This window comes from Sardina pilchardus, chromosome 7, assembly GCF_963854185.1.
Source record: "Sardina pilchardus chromosome 7, fSarPil1.1, whole genome shotgun sequence".
Taxonomy (NCBI): domain Eukaryota; kingdom Metazoa; phylum Chordata; class Actinopteri; order Clupeiformes; family Clupeidae; genus Sardina; species Sardina pilchardus.
Window position 1 is genome coordinate 31,472,838 of NC_085000.1, and position 24,084 is coordinate 31,496,921.

The 24,084-nt window shown below is 45.5% G+C and overlaps 2 protein-coding genes across 2 annotated transcripts in view; one reads left to right on the top strand and one right to left on the bottom strand.

The window, feature by feature from the left end:
- Window positions 1-8,025, bottom strand: part of LOC134088122 (membrane-associated guanylate kinase, WW and PDZ domain-containing protein 3) — an 88,811-nt gene extending 80,786 nt beyond the window's left edge. Inside the window, exon 1 of the mRNA XM_062542052.1 lies at window positions 7,814-8,025. The gene's annotated coding sequence lies outside the window, so the exon portion shown is untranslated. The remainder of the gene's footprint in view (window positions 1-7,813) is intronic.
- Window positions 8,026-9,196: 1,171 nt separating this feature from the next.
- gpkow (G patch domain and KOW motifs) lies at window positions 9,197-23,500 on the top strand. Its single transcript, XM_062541802.1, has 11 exons — window positions 9,197-9,391; window positions 9,830-9,999; window positions 10,229-10,368; window positions 15,779-15,885; window positions 18,493-18,700; window positions 19,372-19,504; window positions 20,613-20,820; window positions 21,135-21,258; window positions 21,922-21,991; window positions 22,272-22,357; window positions 23,077-23,500. The coding sequence occupies exons 1-11, from the start codon at window positions 9,207-9,209 to the stop codon at window positions 23,203-23,205; spliced, it is 1,560 nt and encodes a 519-aa protein (XP_062397786.1). The 5' UTR covers window positions 9,197-9,206; the 3' UTR covers window positions 23,206-23,500.
- Window positions 23,501-24,084: the final 584 nt, after the last annotated feature.

Genomic DNA, 24,084 nt, shown 5'->3' on the forward strand with positions numbered 1-24,084 from the left:
CATTTCGGATTTATGCTGAAAGGATGAACGATACACCGTGGGTGGGTTTCGGGGGAAAGGGATTTCAAACCCTCCCCTGTCTGCATCTGCGTCTGCACCTGCGTCTGTGTCTGAGTCTGAGGCTATGTCACTGGTGTCAGCGGTGGGATCGGGGCCATGTCATCAGACTGAAACACAAGCCCGGGGTGTGAAGAGCTGGACGAGTGCGAGACCGTAGGGAATGTTTGACAGTCTGGCAGTTTTTTTTTCCCCCTCACTCTTTTTTTTTTTTTTGCAGGTTTTGCTGAAGCATATGTAGCCATGAATCAGTTATGACAGCTAACAACAAGGGACTGTGACCCGGTGTTGACTAGCAAGGCCAAGGGGCTGTCACTATTGACAGCCTCTCACTTCAGAGTCAGGATTGAGCTCGGAGAGATGTGCTGTGTCATTGATTATGGACATCACATCACCAGCCAGCGTAAAGTGCAGAGCGGAGCTGTTTTCACCGTTGACAGACAGCAACTTTATGAAACGCTTTTTCAATCCCGCTACCTTAAACTAAAACAATACGTTACACTAAACATAAAGAGCTCTCACATAAAGTGAAGTTAAATGTGAAAGAGAGAGGCCTCGGTGTGCCTCGGGGAAACAGCGTGTGACGGCTTAATTGTGCCCCAGCCTGTATTCCGAGGCGTTCGGTGAGCGCGGCTTTGAAGGATTGTGCGGCAGCTGAAAGTGTCTTGTTGGAGAACGCCGCAGCTTACAAATGGGCCTTACAAAAGAGATAATGAGAGCATTTATGCATTCAGGGAAAGTGATGGGGAGGTGGGTGTAACAAAGGACACAAGGCACACACGCGCACACACACACACACACACACACTACACTACACCCACACACACACAAGCTTTTCACAATGGAGCGCCTGCACATCGCGACTGTCTAAGCACACCACCTCAATTAAGAGCGGGTTTAACTGAATTTCCACAACATGCCTGACCAATCAGCTGAGAGAGGGAGCAAGAGTGAGGACGTACAACAGAGCTAAAGTAAATAAGAGATGATTAGAAGAAAACAGAGAAAAAAGCGAGAGAATAAAAAGCGAGAGAATAAAAAAAATGAAAGGAAACTACCAAGGAGCATTTCAATAGCTGCCTGTAAAGCTTGTATAACATGCTCTAATCCACGGCCAGAAAGAACTGAATTATATTTGGCGTAAAGCAGCAGAGGCCGGCAGCTATCGTCCCTGATATATAATCCCTGACATGTTTAGGCTGAGCATGACCACACATCCCGCTCACAGTCTTAGGAGCCTTGATCTCTAGTATGTCTGAGGTGACCTCTAGATACTGATGGTCTGGTCTGCTCAGATCATTTGGGTCACAGCAATAGCCTATAGTAAGTATTTCATTATATCTGGCCAAACAGTATGAGCGCATGTTAGCACGCAGAGAGCCCCAGAAGGGTTACAGTGGAAACAGTAACAGTGCTCCGGCTGCTCCCTCAGAAAAATCAAAACTAATGTGAGGGAAAGCAAATATACTGCAGAGGTCAAACTACTGTGAGGGAATGAGCCTTCGGGGCCTCCGTAGATATGTATCTTTCCACATCCATGTATTTCAATGCTCTTTAAATTGTTGTTTGTTCTTTTATTTTCTTGTTTATTCTCTGCCACCGTGTTTCTCCATGTGGGTTTAGGCCTTTAACTCTCTACAGCAGCTAGAGAGAGCACTGAATACATTGGGCTCATTGTGCTCAATAACATTTGAATAAACTATTCCATTTCCACAAGACAAAAAAGACTTGCTCAGGGAGTCCAAGCTCAATTCTTGAAGGTGGCCCATTGTGGTTGGGAATTCAAAATCAGTAGAAAAAGGAAATCCAAAAGGTTTAAAAGCCTTTACTTCAATGGTTACTTCATAGTAGAACATGTAAAAAAGCATGTAGAGAAGCAACCAAACTAAACTATTCCATTTGTTTCAAACTTGATTGAACTCTGTGATGTTGGGGGATGGAATTCCTACCCATACTATGTCTGTCAGAACATTTGTACATGTACAGATAAGCATTCGCTCTCTTTCTCTCCCTCTGTTTCTCTCTCTGTCTCTCTTTCACACACACACACACACACACACACACACACACACGAGCGCGTAATGTAGTGCAATAACGCTAACAGGAATTACACCTCTGGTCTTGGATAATCACTGTGAGTGAGAATTAACCAAGGGACATTCCCTGAGAAGAACCTCTGAAAATGCCGCTGCATAATTGTCACCACGATTTCAATCTTTTTCGACACTCACACCTTTTTTAACCTTCCAGCTCTTTAACTCTCTTCTATTCTATAAGCTTTCCAGAGCGTCAAGTCTGTGCCAGCAACCATGAGCTTTCCAGAACGACAGGGAAACAGCAATGCCACATCTATGCCACATCAGTGCCATATCTGTGCCAAATCTACACCAAGTACACCCAGATTTGGTCCAGAGAGATGTGATATTTGAGTCGATCCCTGAGTCTCCTTGTCCACCTTCACACAGGTCAAACCTAGCAGTGCCAAAACCCCACTCCCTTTCTCTCTCTCCCTCTCTCTCTCTCTCTCTTGCTCCATCTCTCTCCCTTTCTCTCTCCCTCTCTCTCGCTCCATCTCTCTCCCTTTTTCTCCCTCTCTCTCGCTCCATCTCTCTCCCTTTTTCTCTCTCTCTCTCTCTCTCTCCCTCCCTCCCCTCTCTCTCTCTCTCCCTCTCTCCGTGGGCCCTGTGGTTATTCATCACAGGTGAAGGGGAAAATGAGTGTCCCCTGGATTTGAGTATCCCGTCCGTCCCCAACCGAGCGTCCTCCTCTGGCACGCGTACCTGGACGAGAGCCAAGCTCCACAGCCCCTAATGCAAAACCACGACCGCAAGTGTGTCACGACTCACCCGCACATGTTAAAGCGTCCGCACGATGGCTATTTAACAGGTCAGTTTCCACTAAAGCCTGACTTGGCCCGGGCGGGAGCTACGCGCTGGACTGGACTTGGTGCTTAGCGGGGAGGAGGGTGGTGCTGGGCTGGGATGACATTCCCTCTTGCTCATTTCTGTCCAAATCTAGGGCACTAGAGTGCTGGACACACGATGAACAACAGAGGCAGATTTAGAAATAAAAGATTAAATGCTCGCTGGAGGAAAACAACACACACACACACAGAATAACTCTCTCATAAATACAGCCAAGCACACCCCGCTGCACATGCAAACTCTTTCTCTCTTTCTCTCTCTCTCTCTCTCTCTCTCTCTCTCACACACACACAAACACACAAACTAAATAACACACACACGCACAACACATGCACACAAACTAAATAACACACACACACACACACACACAATACACAAACGCAAAGACTAAAACAAATATCCACAGGTTATTAGACCCATGTGAAAAGCCTCAGACAATCTGCACTTCAGATAAACCTACTGAAAGACATCCCTCTGCATAAGCCCACTGAACTCCCTCCACACAGAGTCCAATGGTGGCCAAGCACTTGTGCCTTATCCATCTGTGTGTTCACAGGCGTGCGAGGCGGCGTTTCCATCAAAATCCCACAATGTCGGGAAACAAATCTCAATCAAAAAGCACATCTGGATGGCAACAAACACTGAAGCGCCAATCTCCAAATAATAAGCAGCGTCGCTTCATTTGTGAGCGGCGGCCGCCAATCATGGGAGAGAGCATTAAGTCATTACCGGGCTTGTTCTGCTTCTGAGACGGAAGAGAGAGTGGTGTTCTTTGAGAGGAAGACAATGGAGATGGTGGCATATGAAATCAATGCTGTGTGCTCTTGTCAAGGCCAGATAAGAGTTTAATTAAAAGGGCCAGTGATGTGCTAACTTCTGGGCTGGCAGAGATGATGGATAGCCCTCCGTGTGAAAAACAGACAGAAACGACAGAGAGGCAGACGGATCGTGCTGGAGGGGGCGAGACACGACAAGGAGGGAGAAAAAGAGACGTCAAGAGATGAGGGATGACCAGACACACTGGACAGAGCAAGAGATGGAGAAGGAACAACAGAGATAAAAAAATAAATACCAGACAGGAGGAGGAAGACAGACGCCTAATGAGAGGGACAGACCCTGAGAGAAAGACAAAGAGGAAACAGAAGCATGCCAAGCATACCATACACTGTAGGAACCACCAAAAGGTGGGTTTGTGTCAGTTAACTAGCAAGAGATGGAGATTGAACAACAGAGATACAAAATATATATATTAATAATTAAAAAATAAAATAAAACCCTGACAGGAGGAGGAAGACAGACGTCTAATGAGATAGACAGACCCAGAGAGAAAGACAAAGAGGGAATAGTAGCGTGCCTTGCACTGTAGCATCACCAAAAGGTAAGTTTGTGTTCACATGAATAGGATAGAGAGGCGCCTTACAGCTTGTTCTAGGCGGCTCAGGCGCTGCGCTATACAAAGCACCTTTTAGACTAATTCAAATGTTACTGATTTGAATTCACATCCATAAAGGCTTGTTATATTGCACAGGAATGCCTCAGTCCTTTTGATTGTTCGTGGATAAATCAAAACTGAATTGAATTGAATGAGCAGGCAAAGATGAGAGAAGGCAAAGAGAATGCAGGTGCCCAAACAGCAAGCAGACTCCACACTCTTAAAACCAATGTGCTGGAAACAACATAAACAGTGTTGTCCCTATCTGGACACAGGGATGTGCTGTTTTCAACACACTCACTTCAAGAGTGCAGAATGTGCACAGCTCTGATCTGATCTGGATCTGCGTGAGCCTCATAACATCTGGGCCACACCCGAATAGAACCCGGCCGGCTGCTCTGGGAGTGGCTATCCAGGGGTGTGTGTGTGTGTGTGGCGGTGCGAGAGATCAACTAGGCGGCGAGCACGGCCTGTGGGGCACCGGGCGCTGGATCTCGGCATGTCAGGTCGGTCAGAGAGCCGTAACCCGAGTGGGAGAGAGGTGGGGAGAGAGTGCTGATTCAGTGGGGTGGGTGAAGGTGACCTTCCCTCCCTCCGTCTCTCCCTCTCTCTCTCTTCCTCTCCCTCTCTCTCACTCTCTCTCTCTCTCCTCTCATCCTCTCCTCCTCACCACCTGATATTGATCCTGTTCTTGCTACTCCTCTCTGCCTCTCCCTCGTTCTCAGTCACAGCCCTACGGTCAAGGCTGAGCCTTCTCCCCAAGCCTGCTCGTAACCAGCTTTACCACGCCATCACCCTGGTGGGATTACATGCTCCCAGGGCAGCATCGTCCGGACAGCGAGGATGATTTATCTCAACGCTGATTTATATTTACTATTATTTCAAGCAGCTGACATGCCAAGGTCCATTTGCAATAAATATTAAAGTGACCAGGGGAAAAAAAAAACAGAGTTGCACGTCACTGCATATGTTTCGATAAATAGATTGAAGACAGATCTGTAGGCACAAGACTTTGTTGTTACGTGGAAGCTTATGTCTTTAATGTGTAGAGATCCACTCCCACTGATTCAGTCCAGCCTTAGCTGAGCAATACATCATCTGTATTTTAAATCCAGTAATGCTGAATGCTCTGCATAAACATTATAAATTGCTTTTTGAAGGCTGGTGCTCAGAACACATTCAATAATTAAAAAAAAAAAAAAAACATCTAGTTCATAAGAAGATGCATATGCTCACGTCAGTTGCTACTCCAAAGCTCTGTGAGTGTCAGACGGAGGTAAATTGATCCACAGATGGAAGATTCACTCCTTAGCCGTGCCTGGCCAAGGGTAAAACTGCCAAGTGCAATCCCCCAAGCCTCAGTGTGCCTTCCCACACCCCGGCACACCTTACAACGACTCCTTTGAATATGGATGATGGCGAGGGGGGCGGCAAGCATACAATCAGGTAATTAACTACAAAGCAAAACTTCACCAGCAATCAGTCCCTCATTAAGTGCCGACACTGATAAGTGTGCTGTGGATTAGAGTTTGGATTAGAGGGAGGATAGGTCTGGGAGAGAAGCGTCCACAGGCGGAGCAGCATGGCTCCTCGACACTCCACGTTCTCCACGAGCGACTCTGTCTGTCATGAAGGAGACGTCTGAGATCTATGGCAGAAGTGTGCGCCACGCAGGACGGATGGATGTGTGGCTGGATCCTTTGGGGTTTTAGTGTGTGCAAGCAAGGACACACGCTGGCATACAGGCGCCTCACATTGCACCATACTCTCTCTCTCTCTCTCTCTCTCTCTCTCTCTCTTTCTCTCTCTCACTCTCTCCCTTTCTCAGACTTAATTAATGATTCATAACATCACTATAACCTTGACTACTCCCAGGGCCTACAGCAACGCACAGTGTGAAGTCAGGGTCACAGCATTCATTCCTTCAAAACAGGGAGGGACACACCCCACAAACACACACACCAACACAAACCTGCCAACACACACGACGCGCACACACATCACAAAGTGTATAGGTCAACACAAACATGCGCCTCACACATGCGCGCACACACACACACACACACACACACACACACACACACACACACACACACAATCTTTGATGCATAACAATAAACAAAGGCACAAATATCACAAGAAATAGGAATATTTCTTCACCAGTGTGGTCTATGGCTATTTATGAAACACATTATTATACAGATTGAAGAAGTCACATGCACAGTCACACACGCTTGTGAGGCAAAAACCACAACCACAAGTGAACAAGTAGGCTATTAAAGACAAGCCTGCAATAAATTCTGCAGATTACTGGTCAAATCATTGTAAACACAACCATGTAACAACAGCTGCTCACAACATCAGAAAAGTATCCTAGATATGATAGCTACACAAATGTCAGTTCAAAGCGTCTTTTCGTTTGATCCTTATCCTGGTTAAAGAACGTTTTTGCTAGCAAAAAGTTGTACACAGTTTATGTTCTCAATTGTTCCAAATGCAAATACAGACATACATTCAATCCAAACAAACGGAGGGCTAGGTGATTCTAAATGGCACTACTAAATTCAGATCAATGTGGATTTGAAGAAGTAGCCCATATATCGTATAATTAAAATGCTTTGAAAGTAATCGAAGATGTTTAAGATCTAAACATGGAGTCATCATTCGACTCAAGTGTCGCTACTTGCTACTATCAACTTTTACCAGGTTAAACCCTCCTCTGTCACACACACTGTCACTCACTCACGCCCACGATATTTTCGGTAAATACTGACCTGCATTGTCGCTGACATACACACATTCTTTTCAAGCAATTCAGCCGCTCAAAAAAAAGTCGTTTAAACACGTCTATATACATTGACGCGACTGAAACTGCACTTGGCACCGACGGTCGCAAAGAGAAACACGACAAAAATATTGTATTTTTCTTATCTTCCAACAACTAAATATTATTGTATGCAACCTATGTGATCACTCCACTACGTATAAACTAAGAACCACTGATAAATTCCGCACGCCAACGAGACGGGCGCGGAGGAGATGCGCACACCAGACGGTATATTTGGACAGTGTTGCAAGCGGAGAGATGCTCCACAGCTGAGCACGGGACGCGTGATGGTCTGAAGGGAAAAAAAGCCAGGGCAAAAAAAACGACAAATCTGACAGTGCGCTTGCACTTCATAAGCGCGTCTAAAACGCGCTGCGCATGGACAGATGTGGTGAGATATGGCTTTAGAAACAAAGTACCTTCCGGTACAGGGACATGATGTACCATCAACTAATATAAAGTCATGGTTATACATAATTTTAGGTACAAATCCAAAGAAACAGTCTACTTTAACATTATAACAGTTATACTTACAAGCAGGGCAGTGCATATAGCATATTCTCAAGCTCTTACCTTCATAATTCCCCTCTCGTTTCCGTTACGTTTCCATGTGGAATTTCCCTTTGAGATATCAATATTCTTGACTATTGGCGATTGACCGATTTTAGCCGCTGTACTGAGAGTCGCCTCTGGCAATGTTCAACAACCAAGGCACGGCGACGATATTGATTTTTAACCGGAGAGAGGTAGCAGGGATGAGCAGTGGTGGACCGCAAGCCAAGACATGCCCCCGTGGTGGGTCCGAAGTACCGGGACAAAATTACGGCACAGGATATTCTCAGGTGCAGACAACGAGGAAACAAAACGATGATAAGACAAGGAGCAACAGGGGGAGGGGTGCTTGAAGGGGAGGGAATCTAATAAGGGGACAGAACCGCCCCTAGTGTAAACGCACTTGAGGCAACTTTGCCAATTTCGTTAAAACGCTGCGCAAAAATATGCCGAGTGGTTGAAATGAGGGAGAAACTGCTCATGAAGTAACTTAAGTTGATTCCCTGACTATTGAGACCAGGAAGTGATGAATCGACTTAGAGCTTGTGTTGTTAATATGAGACATTTTGGTGGGTCACCCAAGGTCAGTGTGAGGGTCCAGGAGGTCACTTGTTCATCTGTTACTTGATTGATCCCCATTTCAGGTTATTTACATTGCATGCCAGTATGCATCATTTTGCGTTAACCCTAAGAAAGACTTTTAATTTAAGTCTGGGTCATTCAAAGAAACTATCTACAACTCTAAGCTTTTTGTGGTTGTTGGCAGTGTGAAATACCAACTATATGTACCAACCATATGTAGCTGTACCAACCATATTATTAAGGTAGTTGGTAGGCTACTGTATTTCATGTTGCCAACAACCAGATAGTTAGAGTTGTTATAATGACACAATAACATGAAATTAATGTATGATTCACATTAGAAACCTGATTCATAGTTTCATTAGTTACCGTACTCTCTCATTATGCATGTCCTATGTTAATATAGAAACCTGAATATACACATTTTCAAGAAACCTGAATTTGGGATGTGTGCTGTTATCTATTATCCTACCAAAATCTTTATATACACAAAGTATCTCATTTAGTAGAATGAAGTTGTGTAGGCTATATGTTGCATTGCATTGAGGCATGACTGCAGTGAGTCTTGCTTTACCAAAAAAAGGCCAGCCTACTGCGTGTCCAACGGAGCAATGCAGTCTTTTCATCTCAGAAACAATGCTACACATTTAAGAATCTGGACACAGTGTAGCAATGTAGATGATCAGATTACGTTGTGACACTAACGGTGCTGCCTTGTTGGAGTTGTATTATATCTCCTCTCACCGGCCAGTAGTTGTCTTGGGTGGCAACACTACATTACCCAGAATCCTTACTACTCAACTCTCCTGACAGAGGAAAACATCCCACAACGATGGCGTCCCCACGTCCTGAGCATGGACTTGATAGCATCGTTGATACTGATGCCAGACAAAATGAAGAGGGGAAGAAAGCTGGGCCTATCTCATTCGGATTTAGTAAAACTATAACTAAAGCAAAATCCAGCAAAGAAGAGGAGCGAGATTTTTTGATTGAAGTGGATGAGAAACAACTGAAAGGGTATGTTACCTTTAGTTAGCTGTTAGCCAGCTGCTAAGAGTCAATGCACTCCTTATCGCTAATTATGCCAGGTTGGCAGAAATGTATTAATGTTTCTAGCTAGATAACAGCACAATTAAATGAGCAATCTTTTCTTGTCTCTTTCATTCGGTGTCTGATTAAGATGTGACCTTGCACCGTTTCTAACGGGTGCATTGCAATTAGCCGGTTAGTAATACCAGCCAGCCATAATAATATCGCTAGCATAGAGCTAGTGAAGTTAGTAACGCTAGTAAAGCGTCATGCAGTTGACCAGGTGTAGTTAGCCATGCATACTCGTGTAACCCTGGTAAATAAACATTGTTTTACAGAATGACGGATATCTGAATTGTTTCGTTGTATGATGGAGTTATTATTGGTATCAACGTCATGGTCGTTTTACTCCTACTATCCACACAGCACTAAACCAACACAGGAAAAACCAACAGAGCTGGTCATCCCCTTGATACGCAAAAACCGCTGGTATAAGGATGATGCCAAACCCGGTGAGAAAGGAGATTCGAAGGAGAACTCTGCAGCGCAAGAAGAAGAGACAGTTGAATCTCTAGCTGTCAAGGAGCTTATCGAAGGTGTGTGTCTTTATATTAAGTCATGTCTTGGGGGTTATACCTCATAACGTTACTGTTGAAAACGTCTTGTCTCCAAACTAGTTAACTGTTACTTTGTTCAGTGCTTACTGTTGTTTGTAGCAGTGTTGTCTATTTCCACCCTGAAGTCATTAAGAGAGAGCATTAGTGAACATTCTGGTTTTCTAGTTCTCTGTTGTGTAACAAAATACCACTCTCTAATCTGTTACAGAATCTAGGAAGCAGCTGGAGGACTGGAAGAGTGGGGATCAAGTAGACCCCAACATGGCCATCCCACTGCTTATGCAGAATCAAGCCCCTGAAGGCTTTGAGGATGGAGACTGCGTCAAGGTGGACCTGCGGCCAGAGTCGGTAAGGTTCCATGGGTGAGGCTGAGGGCAAAGAGGGTAATGAGGATACTCTGCGAGATTCTATGCGAGTAGTATTTATTGATGTGCTAACATGTCCTTGATTCTATGTGAGTAGTACTTGTTGCTTCACTAACACACTGTATCTTGATTGTTTGCTTTTTGTAAGTCCCTTTGGAGAAAAGCATCAGCTAAATGCTTAAATGTAATGTGACATGTGAGGGTGCTTACTTGAGATTAGGGTTGCAAAGGGGCGGAAAATTTCCGGTAAATTTCCGGAAACTTTCTGGAAATTTCCCATGGGAAGTTAAGCTGGGGAATTTTGGAAATATTCATAATTGGAAACTTTTATGGAATTACAGGAAATTAGGGAATTAATGGGAATTTACGGGAATTTTGTTTTTTACCAGCAGTTTACATTAGCTATCCAAGACTGCCGTGAACACTGACTTAACTCGACTTGTTACAAAAATGTTTAATGAATTTATTTTAATCCTCGGTTGGCCAAACAATGCCGATATTACATACATGTATGACCCCAAACCTCACAGATTGTGATTATTTTAAAAGTGCCAAGCTAAATCAGACCAGTAATATGACCATATGATTATTAACCATCCCATTAGAGCTTATGCAAAATTACGTTCTTCCATTTACATGAGGACAACAGTGATGACACGCCAAGAACTGGGCGACTCTGGTGCGAAACTGGGGAAAGTTTGCGAACAGTTATTCCCACATGAGATAACGTTTGCAATGACGTTTTCACCGGGAAAATTAGGTTTCCTATATGTCTATGTTGATTGTTGTGTGCATGTAATTGACCTGTGTGCACGGTAGAAATTCAACTGAATTTGCATTAAATCAGTTGTTTTAACTAACATTATGCTGAAAGATGTTTTTTTCCCAACTGCATTAAGGTCTCTGTTATATACTAACTTGCCAGATACAATATTTCCAGTTTATTCCCATTAATTCCCATTTATTCCCGTTAATTCCCGTATATTCCCGTTAATTCCCATGGAAAGTTTCCAACTTTGAAAATTCCCGGAATTTTGCAACCCTACTTGAGATCAGCTGACTCGAGGGAACAGAACCCAGAAACTGGATTGGTTGAAAACCAGTGATGGGCTGCATCATGAGACTGATTTCAGTGGTGGTGTGAGCATAGCAGACTCGTCCTAAAGATCTAAAGAGGTGTTCGTAAAAAGGGTGATGTGTGAGCTGATGCTGTAGCCTGATAAACCAGCCTAAATGGATTGGATGTCTAATTTAGTCTGGCCTCGATCAATGGATACAACGGAACATTGTTGATGAGCACAACCCGTTGTCTTTCAAACCGTGTCTGTGCCTATAGGCCAACGCTCCCTCAAAACCCCGCCCCAGAGCCCTCTGCCCCGCCCGCGTTGATTCAAAACACATCTCTGCGTTGTGATTGGTTTAGTTGCCATCTGCCAGATTCAGGGAAGTGTTTTCAAAATGTTCAATGGTCCGAGGCCAGACCCAAATGCAGGCAAAACATTTTGCCGTCCAGCAGTTGGCGCTGGTTTTCCAGGCTACTGATGCTGTCAAATTTCTCCCCTTTGTGTTGGAATAACTGATGTCCAGATTCCTCTGCAAATACTTTGAATTGTGAAGAGTGTAGGTGAATGTAGTTTTCTGTGGCCTAGTTACAAGCGGGACTGGATATGTGTTCTGACAGAAGCTGTTTGAAGCAAGAGAGAAACTGGGTGTGTCCACCAATGCCAGGATGGCAGCAGGATGGAGAGGATGAGAGAAAAGAATAAAGGAGCCGTAGATGTTGTGTGAATATATAAATAAAACAGATCGTTTGATGGTGGGTGTGACTGATTAGGGCTTAAGTGATGGAACCAAAGAGGGTTGATTAAGCAAGACGGTTCATAACAATCTTTGGTGGAAGTATAGAGGAAGGAAGTTTGAGGTGAACGGAAAAGTACAGTGAGAAAAAAAGGACAGGAGCGATCCGGAGTGACGTGAGAGCGTGGCTCAGATGTTTGGCCAAAACGTGACGTTGGCCACAGCGTGAGTCAGATCTGTGTCTGCAGTGGTGTGGTCACCCACCCGCATGTAGCCGACTGGTTGACTGTGAGAATGTGTGCTGACTGCTGCATCTCATGACTGTCCAACCAGAACTGAGCCAGTGTTTGAACATGAGCGTTAGCGTGTGTGTGTGTGTGTGTGTCTGTGTCTGTGTCTGTGTCTGTGTGAACATATCTGTGTGAACATAATCTGTGTGTGTGTGTGTGTGTGTTTGTTTGTGGGTGTATGCGTGTGAACATCTATATGTGCGTGTGTGTGTGTCTGTGTCTGTGTGAACATATCTGTGTGAACATAATCTGTGTGTGTGTGTGTTTGTTTGTGGGTGTATGCGTGTGAACATCTATATGTGCGTGCGTGTGTGTGTGTGTGTGTCTGTGTCTGTGTGAACATATCTGTGTGAACATAATCTGTGTGTGTGTGTGTTTGTTTGTGGGTGTATGCGTGTGAACATCTATATGTGCGTGTGTGTGTGTGTGTGTGTGCACACTGCAGAGTTTGTCTTTTCTCTGTTTGTTTGTTGTCAGAGCAATGGTGGGATGCCATGACACAGGTATTTACAGTTGTCCTGGCTGGGCACTGGGAGTGTGTGTGTTGGTGCTGGAGTGTTGGGCCCTGTGTGTGTGTGTGTGTGTGTGTGTGTTGCTGGTGGAGCACTGGGCCATTGGGAGTGTGTGTGTTGGTGGGGAAGCGTTTGCTTGTTAGGACGCGTTCACTGATGGGGCTGGCCAGCCTGGCTTATCTGCATAGCTCTGTGTCAGCAGGACGGCTCAAGATCATTCCGCCACACAGCAGTGCAAATTTGCTTAAAATAGATCATGGATGTGCTCCCATGCTGGCTTTGTGTGTGTGTGTGTGTGTGTGTGTGCGCGTGCGCGTCTGCGTGCACGCCCCTACATTCGTGTCTATGTTTATGTCTTGTGTGTGATGGAGTTCCCTGCAGAGAATATATGTGTGTTTCTAATGAACTGCGAAAGATGAAGCACCCCCAGACACACACGCACAAACACATAGCCCCGCCACACACACACACACTTGAACACACACACTCACTAATGTCTAAAATGCACGATCAGCAATAAGCTTGTTCCCTCCCTACTCCCTCTCTCCGTTATTTCTCTATCTTACTCACTCACTCCTAATGTTCTCTCTCTCTCTCTGTCACTTTCTCTCTTTCTCCCTCTCTCCTTCACCCTCCTTCTCCATCACTCTCTCTGTCTCTCCATCTTTCTCTCTCTCTCTCTACCTCTTTCTCTCTCTCTCTCTCTAAACATCTCTTCCTCCTCTCCATCTCCCTGGTTACCTAGGGACTGCGGTTAAGCAGTTGCGTCTGCGCCTGTTGGCAGCCCAGTCACCCCTCGCGCTCCGCAGCAGGTGGAAATGAATAGCTCTGCCGTGCTGTCTCCAGCGGTACCCTCGTGTCTCTGCTACAGCTAGCGTGGCAGTGTATAGCAGGCTACCGCTAGCATGTACAGTCCGTAGCCTGTATGGATTTAGATCAGGGGGTGTTTGGAAGAGCGTTCAAATAGCCTTTGGTAAATGGCGTGTTAAAACACAATGTACTCCTATCTGCGTGCTGTATTGAAATGCAATCTATTTGTGCCTCGGGATAGATTGATTTTGTGCCGTGGTAGTCGCATGGCATAAGTGTAATTATTCAAACGAGAGATTCACATATCAATTAGGGCGAACATGTCAATATCATATGGGCAAATACTGCTTAATGGTGTATGAGACAGAGAGAGAGACTAACAGACAGAGACGCTGTGCCTGATGAGATCTCTTGCTGCTGTACAGACTCTGGCTTTACATTTTCTGACATGTGTACATTGTCAGGCTGTAATGAGCTTTGCGCTGTCAGTTGATACAATAGTGATGTATGGTGACTGCCTGTCTCTGCCAGTCTGCCCATCTCTCCCCTCAGTCTGTCTATGCTTAATGTGATTTCTCTTGTTAGGCCACAGAAGGGAATGCTGTGTGTGTGTGTGTGTGTGTGTGTGTGTGTGTGTGTGTGTGTGTGTGTGTGTGTGTGTGTGTGTGTGTGTGTGTGTGTGTGTGTGTGCGTGTGCGTGTGCGTGTGCGTGTGCGTGTGCGTGTGCGTGTGCGTGTGCGTGTGCGTGTGCGTGTGCGTGTGCGTGTGCGTGTGCGTGTGCGTGTGCGCGTGCGCGTGCGTGTGCGCACATCTAATGTGATTTGCCCTGTTAGTCTGCAAAATGTTATTGCACTGCATGGTATTTTTGTGTGACTATGATAGGATTTGCTCTGTCAAACCAAAGAATGAGGAGTTTGTTTTGTGATTTTGTATGTAAAGCTTATAGAGCTCCACAGTCCCGCCCACAGCCTTGTCCGGAAGTAAAAATCCAATACAATTTCTCCATTGACAACTGGAGAATAAGCCATACAATCGTAACCGTCCATGGTAGACGTAAAACCAGCTACGATGTGACTAAGCAATTATACCGGCTCATATAGATGTCAAAAGTTAACGGGGCATCAACCTTGTTTTTGAGAAAACAATGTTTTATTCACGATTTAACGAGAGAGTACTACACTACCCAACACCCTACCGTGTAAAACTGGTGAAAGCAGAGCCTTTGATTGGTAGAGATCGCCGTTGCCATGGCAATCCCAAACAAACTGTACTCAACTTTTCCCGCGCCTACCGTCCGGCTAGCGTCTCGCTGGAACTTCAAAACTTAAAATGGCTGCAGGGCTGTCAGGACCGATGTGTGGTCTTCCGAAAAAGAACAGTTTTCTCATCTTGAAGGTTGAATTTACTCAATGGAAACGGTAGGAAGTAACCATCTTCTTTTCTCAGATTAATATGGAACCATGTTAAACTATGGTTAGGCTGCAAATGTTGGAAATGTGTGTACGTTTGCAAAGCATCCTGGGATTTGAGTTCTCTAACTAGGAATTTAAGATATGTACACAGTCTTGTACCTTTCGCTTTTTTTACATTTTCTGTTCATTTTTTCACTCGAAATTACAAGTTATATGCTTATGAGTCACATCGTAGCTGGTTAGCCTAAGGCATGGTCTAAAACTCTTTATATCCGGATTTTTCCAGAAGTCAATGGGAGAAATGAATGAGAAATTTTCTTCCGGACAAGCACCTCTCTCGGAGGAGGGGCGGGACTGTGGAGCTCTATATGATCCTGCAGTTCTACATGGTGCAGCTAGTCTAAAGAATAGCGTTGCATTTTATGTGGTTGTTTTGTAACTGTGCTTTTGTAAATAATGCAATTTGTCAGACAGACTCCACAGGCTGCTTGTGTGTGTGTGTGTGTGTGTGTGTGTGTGTGTGAGAGAGAGAGAGAGAGGGAGTAAATAACTAATGTGATTTACCTTGTCAGTCCACAGAGGCGGACTATGAGCAGGTGCCGGTGGAGGCCTATGGCATGGCCATGATCCGAGGAATGGGCTGGAAACAAGGAGAGGGCATCGGACGCACGTTCAAACAGTACGCCTTCTCATCTTCATCTTACTCTTTCTGTCCCTGTTTTTTCTCTCGCACTCTCTTTTTTCCTCTCACCCTCTTTCTTTCTCTCTCTCTCTCTCTCTCTCTCTCTCTGACACACACTCACACACACACACACACACATAAACACTCTCTCTTGCTGATATTTCTTGTTTCATTTTGTAACGAAGCTGTACAGTGGCTGTGCAATGTGAGATTCAAAGCTAAATCTTTTTGAAAATTCACTGTGTGCCACATCTCAATTCCGAGGTCGTTCTCTCAATTGATCCCGTCAAGTGCTCATCACGCAGCAAGTCATTTAGTTGTTATGGCATCCTTTGTAAGATTTCACGTTTGGAATGTTGTTCTGCCTCTGTTTTGCTCGAGCTGAAATAGGAACATCTGTCTGCATTTAATATGATTGTTGGAGATTGTGAGTGATCCACTCAGAGAGATTGGCTGGGTTGGGCTGGGCTGGGCTGGGTTGGGTTGGGCCTGGGTTGGGCCTGGCCTGGCTCGGCTCCCTAGGGAGGGGAACTGGCCCCTTGAGCTGAACGTGTGTAATGAATGACCTCAGTTGATGTACAGTAACGATGATCACGTGGCCACCTGGAGCTCTACCACCATGGCGAGCGCAGAGGTGGAATGCTGGTATGAGGGCCCCATCAGTCCGACTTGAAACACATGACCTCACCTTTTTTTTTTTTTTTTTTTTTTAACTCCCTGGGGCTGCGGTGGTAGCATATGCTGTATCTGGTTCCTGTGAGTGTCCATCCGTCCGGTGGATTATCTCACCCACTTCCAGAGCAGTGGCAAGAGATTATAATAATATATTTTTATATCCCAAGAGCAGGGAAAGAATCAAAAATCATAGCAGTTGTAATCTCATGTGCTTACGAGCCCATCTGTTTTTGCCTGTCATACATGGAAGTGGGACTGACTGACAGTCCTAAATGGGACGGGATGGAATGGAGAGAACAGGAAGAAGAGAGAGAGAGAGAGAGAGAGAGAGAGAGAGAGAAAGAAAGAAAGGAAGAAAGGAAGCAATCATGGGTCCCTGCCCAGGCCAGCTTGCTCTTGTGCCAATATTGATTACTTTTCCTTTTCTCCTCTCATTTCTGTTTTCTTTCCCTGGGATCTGTAACGTTAGAGAAGCTATTCTTGGATTAAGTAGTGCATGGGAGGGTGGGGGGGGGTGTCCTGCCTCATGACATGAATTCTTGTGTAGTGTCAGTGTTTGTGATGCTTTTCAAAGACGCTTTTATCACAAAATAAGGCCTGTAAATAATCAGGCTGCGTTATCTCCGTAATCGCCACAACTAAGGGCCGATCTCCATATCCCTGACCTGCTGGAGGCATCATCAGTCTCATGGAGTGTGTGTGAATAATATGATCCTTTGTCTACACCCTGTCAGTTATTCGTTTGTTTGTTTGTTTTTTTTGTTTGTTTTCGTCACATCCCACGCTGGGAATAGATGATAATGTTAATCCAAGCTGACTGATGCTTTGAAAATATTGTACCCCAAGATGTCAGACTGTCAGACAGCTCGCTTTGTCATCCAACAATAAAGTTGTTAAACAACCGTGTCAAAGCTATAAGCGAGGCCACACGGTCCAACCGCACTCAACCCACCTCCCGCCCTCGGCTACTTTCTCATATTTAAATGCATCTAGTGAAAGGTCTCATTAGGAACCATAGATTAATGGTGTGAAGGGTGAGAAATCCGGGTACAGTCTGATGCTGCAGTTTCGTTTGCTGTGTGTTGACATTGTTCTCCCCCCGTAGCAAGGAAAACAAAATGGTCTCTGGTACAATTCAGTTATATTCTCAATTACGCCAGTGGGCTCTGGTACCAAAGGCGTCATTATTTATAAGGTGTGAAGTGAATTTGTTTGCTACGGAGTTGACACCTGTCACTTACTGTGAAATTGCCTGAAGAAGACTGCTTACCTGGGCTGTATCTGACAGGCCTTTGTTTATGTTTGTGTGCTACTGCATCACTCTCTTCTACTCGCCACCAAATCACACTTCCTCCAGTTATTAAGCATGAACTCCGGTTTGGGAGTGTAGGTGGGACGACCTCATAAATAAACAATTACTGGGGGAAATGTGGGGTCAGATTTCATTTTTTATTGCTGTGTCACTTTGTAGATGATATCACTTCAGCAGCTTTACAGAAGATTGAAATATGGTGGACCATTTTTTTTATTGCTACTGATATTTTGTAATGCTGTGTCACACATTGTAAACACATTTAGTATTTGTCTCCCCTGTCTCCTTTATCTCATCACCCCATCTCCCTTTCTCTCTCCCTCTCCCTCTCTCTCTCTCTCCCTCTCTTTTTCACCTCCCTTCTCTCTCGCTCTCTCTTGTCTCTATCTCCCCGCTTCCTTTACTCATTCTATCTCTCCTCTTCCTCTCCCTTTCACCTCCTCTCTCTCTCTCTCTCTCTCTCTCTCTCTCTCTCTCTCTCTCTCTCTCTCTCTCTCTCTCTCTCTCTCTCTCTCTCTCCTTCCTTCACTCACTCTATCTCTCCTCCTCCCTCCCACTCTCTATCTCTGCGCTTCCCCCCTCCTGTCTCTGCCCGTCCCCTCTCTCCTCCCTCCCAGGGACGTGAAGCCCAAGGAGACGCAGCTGCGGCCCAAGGGCCTGGGTCTGGGGGCTGACCGCTCGTCCATCAAAGACCTGGAGCCCGGCCGGCCCAAGCGCCCCCCCAAGCCTGGCGAGGAGCGCAAGGAGGAGGACGAGCAGTTGGTGCTGGGGCCGGGGGCCTTCGTGCTGGTGGAGAGCGGCGCACACAAGGAGCTTTATGGCAAGGTGACGCCACACACACACACACACACACACACACACACACACACACACACACACACACACACACACACACACACACACACACACACACACACACACACACACACACACACACACACACACACACACACACACACACACACATACACATGAAGCTGCATATTTTATGCACTCTTAAAATGAATGTGTTAGAAACAACATTAACTGTGTTGTTCCTATCTGCACATAGAGATGTGTTAAAAAAAAAAGAAAGTGTGTTATTTTCAACACATTAGTTTTAAGAATGTACTGTACACAGTATAACACAAGCAATGTGTTAAAACAACACATTGTGTTGTCCCTGTCTGGACATAGCTGTGCTAAACCAACTGTAGAGTTTTCAGAAAGTGCTGATTCTATTGGTTTGTTTTAAATCCATTCTCATCATCATATTTTTTTAAACCTTATATTACCTGAGCAGTGTGGATAATGTTGTGCAGTTGAGTAGGAGCAGAAGGTCCAGAGGAGATGTGAAAAAGCTTTGGGCTTTTGTGTTTGAACTGTTGGGCTGGTGTGTGTTGATCTGTTAGGGTCGCTGTGTGTTTGATCTGTTGGCCCGAGGTGTGTTGGGTTTTGCGAGTGACTGAGCTGATCAGACAGCTGTGCCGTCCGTCTCTTGTCCTCTCTCCCTTCAGGTGGAGGGGGTTGATCCAGACAACGCGCGCGTGGTGGTGAAGCTGGCCATTGGCGGCAAGACGGCGACAATCAGCCAGCACTCTATACGCCTGGTCACCCGCAAGGACTACGAGAGAAACAGCAAAGACCTCAGTATGTCAGAGCTGGTCACTTTAAAGCCAAAGCAGACACTTCTGTCAGTTACACACCCACTTAAAACACAAAGGAACCGCAAACAACACAACTTGCACAGTATGTCTGTATCACCTTTTGCAAATGACAGAGAAGAAAGCACCAAGAGCACTGAAAGACTTGCCACAAATACCTCAGGTAGTGGTGGCAAAAGCACCAGTGTTGCCACAAGTCCACGGTTAGTGAGCATCAATTAGTTTCACCACAACCAGAAAAGGAACTTTGGGAGTTACAAGCCCTCACAAGAGCTGCCTCAAATACAGTCAATTTCAAAGTTCGTCTCATCTGTCAGGGCCCGAAGTACATTGCTGACAGCCCAGAACACCAGACACCCTGGGTTAAGCTAATTCTCTGTCACAGTTGAATTAGAGTTCACCTAATGACTCACGCCAGCATCCATCACCTAACATACACTTCCAGTGTTGTCCTGTAAATACTGGAAAATCAGTTCTAACCGAACCCTGATGATTGGCGTGGAAACTACGATCTCATGCTGTTTTGATGGAGCCATGTCATTATCGTGTTTATGGTGAAAATGGCCATGACCAGCACCTGTTTCTCCTCTCCTTGGTAAACATGCCTGGAACGTTCTAGAAAGCTCGCTGAGTGACAGGCAGAGGCTCTGAAGGTCAGCGAGGGTGAGGAGGGAAGGGAGGGTGGGGGTTGAGTGGAGCTGATTTTTAAGAACTGGTTTGACTTTGACAGCTGACATTTGAGCCGATAGCAGACTCGGATCTGTCTGGAGTCGGCCGTTTCAACCCCAAACAACCCCTGCAGGCTCCCCAAGGTTTATTTTCTGTAATCACACAAGCAGAAGTTTCGAGGGTTTACACACACACACACACACACACACACACACAGAGAGAGAGAGACAGAAACACACACTCCCACACAGTCTGTTAGCCAAACTAATCTGAATCAGATATTATAATTCACTGATGCTGTATTAGACTCATATTTCACATCAGAGTCCATTATTGCTTAACACAGCTGTAAACATCCAGGCAGTGATGCTGCCATGCCCCCCAATATCTTCCTAAAACAACACCCGATATTTGTCTCTGACCAGGTCGCCTCAGCAAAGCCCACAAGGAGAAAGAGAAAGAAAAGGAGAAGGCGAGAGAGAGGGAGAGAGAGAAGGAGTCTACGCGAAACGGGAAAGACGAGCGGACGAAGGACAGACCGTCGGAGAGGGAGCGCGAACGAGACAGAGGAAATCACCGAGACAGAGGTGGAGACGACCGCAAGAGGAAGCATCACGAGCCGAGCTCAGATCGGTAAGCCAGCCGCCCCGATAGACTGCAAACATTAGTCATGATTTAGAGCCCGCTCCCCGTAATCTGGTTAAAGCCCTTGTGAAACTGACACTCATCCTGAGAGGGCCGGCTGCTTGGGATGGGGAGCAGAGCGACGCGGTGGTTGTGCTATTGACCGATTTTGAGCTCCGAGGGAAGATTTTAATCAGGTATCCGCTAGAGCTCGCGTGCTCGTATTGACATGACGGCCGTGGAGGGCCAAGTGGCATCTCTAGGGGTGATTCCCCCACAGTCATCCATCACTGACATCCCCCCCCCCCCCCCCCCCCCCCCAGGGACAAGCCCCCACCCCAGAAGGAGTCACGGCTGGCCCCACCCGCCCCCACCTGGCTACAGAGAGACCTGAGAGTGCGATTCATCGACAAGGTGTTTAAAGGGGGCCGCTACTACAACTCAAAGGTATAGAGACACACACCATCACCACTCTTTACCTAAACAAATCACATACACACCATCAACACTCATTATCTAAACAAATCACACACCTTCACCACTCTTTACCTAAACAAATCATATACTCACCATCAACACTAATTATCTAAACAAATCACACAGCTTCACCACTCTTTATCTAAACAAATCATATACACACCATCAGCACTAATTATCTACACAAATCACATACCTTCACCAGGCATTATCTAAACAGATCATAGTACACCTTCACCGTTCTTTACCTAAACAAATCATACACACATTATCATCTGCTGAATGTTGAATGTGTCTGTATTGCTTTGGGTTTTACATTAAATGTTGGTGTTTGCGTATTTGCTGAAATGTACGCTTGAACTGAGTATCATGCTCCTGTGTTGACTCATTGTGGGATTTTTTTTTTTATCATTACCATTGCCAAATCACAAACATTTTATATTTTACATTTTATATTCCATCTTACTAACAGATTTGTAGGACAAAAATGTTTTTGGTGTTCTGTGAATGTGAACTATCAGGTCAATGGTGATCAATATTCCTCCTGGTATCATTGGAATTTCCATGTCATGCTTATTGTCAGTGGCAGGTGCTTAGGTGTGTGTGTGTGTGTGTGTGTGTGTTTGATTTCAGATGACGGTGGAGGACGTGCTGACCCCTTACACCTGCGTGTGTCGCACAGAGGAGGGGCGACTGCTGGACGGTAAGCACAAGACGTTGATAACGTCATACCCAAGGAACACTGTCAAAAACTAAGTGCACCTAAGTGCTTATGGTGTCCTAATGTAGTTTGTCAAGATGTGTGGTGAAATACTTCAATGATTCCATTTGAGCCATGAACCATTTAGTGTTGAGTTAACGAGTGAAATAATAACCTTGTTTAAAGATGAAAAAGCTCCCAATTCCTGTTGCCTGCACCTCTCTCTTTATCTCTCGCTCTCTCTCCTTCACACACTCATTCTCTCTTTCTCTCTCTCGTACAGATGTGAAACAAACCATGTTGGAGACCATAGTTCCAAAGAGTGACACCGACTACATCATGGTGGTGCTGGGGCAACACAGAGGACAGGTACGGGTGACGAGTGACATCACTCATGTCCACTACAACAGCGTTGTCCCAACATCATATATGTCCTTTAGAACCAACATCATGTTTTTCCTTTAGAACAGGGTCCCCCAACATCATGTGTGTTCTTTAGAACAGGGTCACCCAACATCACATTTGCCCTTTAGAACAGAACAGGGTCGCTGTCATATATGTCCTTTAGAATCAACATCATGTTTTTCCTTTAGAACAGGGTCCCCCAACATCATGTATGTCCTTTAGAACAGGGTCACCCAACATCATGTATGTGCTTTAGAACAGGGGTCCAGTGTTCCTACATATAATAATTTGATTTCAATTTGGTCCTAGTCAGTGAGAACAACTAGAAGGGAAAATAAAGCAAAAGCAGAGGGTTTGTCTGTTCTGTTGGATCTTTGGTTTAAAAAAAAAAGCAATCATGGAAGGAGAGGAGATCTCTCTTCACGTCTGAATATTTCCGATAAAGCATTTTTTCCTACAATAATACAGGGGGTGTGTGAAATTAAAATTGCTGATCTTGTGTGTAAATAATAGCTGGAGACCCTTCAGAATAAATATAGAACGATTAGTGTCATCATCTTGAAATAAGACCTAGCCTGATCAGCTATGTATGTGATTCATGGGGAATCGGGAAGCTTGTAAATGACGCTTACCTCAGCATTAACGTGTGTGTGTGTGTGTGTGTGTGTGTGTGTGTCGCCCAGGTGGGCCGAATTCTGAGGCGGGACAAAGAGAGGTGCCGGGCCATGGTGCAGCTGGACCGGTATGAGGAGCAGGTGTTCACGCTGGACTACGACACCATCTGTCACTACGTGGGCGGAGTGGACCACTGAAGCGTGCCCGCCCCCGCGCCACTCACGCCCGGCCCGCCTCCGCGCCATTCTCGCGCCAGACCATCCTTCCTCGTTCCCACTGTCACTCCGCCTGCCAGCCCGCAGTGTGCCCGCACCACCGAGGGGGAGAAACTCCATCACCGCCCAGACCACCTGTCACAAAGTGCCCCCTTTACTTGCCCACTCCCACCCGCAGTAGACTCTCTCGCTCTTGTTTTTATATGGCCTGTAAGATGATGTTCCATTGATTGTTTTCTGGGATTTTTGTAATAAAAAATATAATGTCAAGACTCAAGAGCTGGGGCGGCATCCGTCTGTCAGTGATGTTGCCAGCGCCGAGGCAGGGTGTTTTAAGAGATGGCTGCCGTTTGTTCATCTGAAACTTCAGCGTGACAGAGATGGAAACCCCTCCCACCATGGAGAGGTGACAGTTATGGTGAGCGCTGTGGAAATATGACTCTCATTTGCAAAAGCAGCGTCATTTGTCAGCGCTCGGCTGAGGGGGTGATTTGAGGCGCTGCGGTGTGCAAGAGCTACATGCCGGCAGGAAGTCAAATTCCATTATTTGCCCAGAAATGTGCTCTCTGTTTTACCACAGACTCCTGCTGTGCGCAGGGTTGGGTCACAGTCCAAGGTTCTGCCTATGGTCACCTCAATTCATATCCATTTTATTTATATTAAGACTATAACATATGAATATGTCAATATTTTTCCCATAGACTGCTTTATGTCAAAAGGAAATGTTACTGCAATGTCAGGAATTGACCTCAAAGATACAAAAAAAGAAAAAACTTGGACCTCGAACTTAAATTATGGTGAAGTCCAAAGTCTACCTAAAGCATTTTTTACGAGATCTTCTTTTTCACCTGAATCTGAATT

Excerpts from the sequence above, each read along its gene's own strand:
- gpkow (XM_062541802.1), top strand. The coding sequence starts at position 9,207 with ATGGCGTCCCCACGTCCTGAGCATGGACTTGATAGCATCGTTGATACT. Across the intron at positions 15,886-18,492 it reads ATCGGACGCACGTTCAAACA|GGACGTGAAGCCCAAGGAGA; the intron begins GTACGCCTTCTC and ends CCTCCCTCCCAG. Across the intron at positions 21,259-21,921 it reads GCCGCTACTACAACTCAAAG|ATGACGGTGGAGGACGTGCT; the intron begins GTATAGAGACAC and ends GTTTGATTTCAG.